The sequence below is a fragment of the Uranotaenia lowii genome, chromosome 2, assembly GCF_029784155.1.
Source record: "Uranotaenia lowii strain MFRU-FL chromosome 2, ASM2978415v1, whole genome shotgun sequence".
Taxonomy (NCBI): Eukaryota; Metazoa; Arthropoda; class Insecta; order Diptera; family Culicidae; genus Uranotaenia; species Uranotaenia lowii.
The window spans coordinates 29,603,759-29,605,204 of record NC_073692.1 but is presented as its reverse complement, the minus strand read 5'-3'; the positions used below and the strand labels follow the sequence as shown (position 1 = coordinate 29,605,204).

The 1,446-nt window shown below is 44.5% G+C and overlaps 1 protein-coding gene across 1 annotated transcript; it reads left to right on the top strand.

Moving 5' to 3' along the window:
• The first annotated feature begins 425 nt into the window (after positions 1-425).
• LOC129741184 (uncharacterized) lies at positions 426-1,142 on the top strand. Its single transcript, XM_055732893.1, has one exon. The coding sequence runs from the start codon at positions 426-428 to the stop codon at positions 1,140-1,142; it is 717 nt and encodes a 238-aa protein (XP_055588868.1).
• Positions 1,143-1,446: the final 304 nt, after the last annotated feature.

Genomic DNA, 1,446 nt, shown 5'->3' with positions numbered 1-1,446 from the left:
GCGTCAATAAGGAAGGCGTCAAATTGGTCCTGCAAGATGTGCTGTTTGTTCCTGATCTTCGAGAAAATTTCTGGTCTCTGTGAAGAAGATGGCAAAAGCAAATTTGTACGTTTGTTTCAAGAAAACGGAAAGAACTGTGCGGTACGACGGCAAGCTGATGGGAAAATTTCCCATGCGTGACGACGTCATCTATGTACGTTGACGACCTGCCCACCTTTGGCGATCGTCTGGAGCTGATGAAGCAGATCAAGCTATCCCTTTCCAAAAACCTTCAGATGGCGGACCTTGGGGAAGTGAACCACTTTCTCGCAATCAAGATCCGATATGATCGTACTGCTGGTTCGATGTCTCTGAGTCAAGAAGTCGCTGTGGATCGTGTGTTGGAGAAATTCGTCTAGAAAGATTGCAACCACGTAAAGACACCAATGGAGAAGGCCTGTTTTCTCCCAACGAATGAAGGAAATCCGGTCTGGCATCCGTATCGTGAGCTACTTGGAAGTCTCATGTACACAATTCTATGCGTCCGTCCCGATATTTCATTCGCCGTTGCATACTTGGGACGTTTCCAAAATAAACCTGGCGAAGCACACTGGCAAGCGCTGAAAAGAGTGGTCCAATACATAAAAGGCACGAAGAACCTCAAGTTCCAATTCAAGCGGGACGAAAAGGCTGAAGCACTGATCGGGTACGCTGATACCGACGATAGAAAATCCGTCAGCGGTTATGTCTTCAAGATATTCGGCAAAACGGTGTCCTGGGCCAGTAGGGAGCAACAAACGGTTGCATTGTCATTCTGTGAGGCAGAGTATGCAGCCTTAAGCGTAGCTGCTTCCAAAGTACTGTGGCTACAAGGAATTCTGGAAGATCTGCAACAAGTTCCCTCTGGAAAACCGTTCAGGATTTTTGCAGACAATCATGGCTGCATTGCGATGGCCACAAACACCGAAAATAAGCGTGTGAAGCATATTGATGTGAAACACCATTTCCTGCGAGAGCATGTGGCACACGGAAGGCTGCAGATCGTAGCAATAGGAACAGCAAACCAACTTGCGGATGCGTTCACCAAAGCTCTGGAACCTGGACGTTTCTGCAACCTGTGTTCCCTCCTGGGATTGACCGATTCAAGGCGAGTGTTGAAATAATCGGCAATCGAAGAATGCTGGTCACCTCTATGGAAAATGAAGTTTACTTTAATATTGCGATTTTTTTTCTCGCACTAGACTTATTGCACAAAAATTTCGTCAAGCTCCTATTTCGCCATCAATTTCGTACCATTTTTTCTCACCGTTCTGATGTACGCATCTTGACTGTACAAAAATTTCGAGCATGAAGTTTCTAATGAACTTATCTTCGATTTCGCAGTCATTACTTTAAATTCTATGAAACCTTCGTTTTTCTATTCATTTTTGCTATCGAATAATAGCATACATATATGCAAATTAAAAA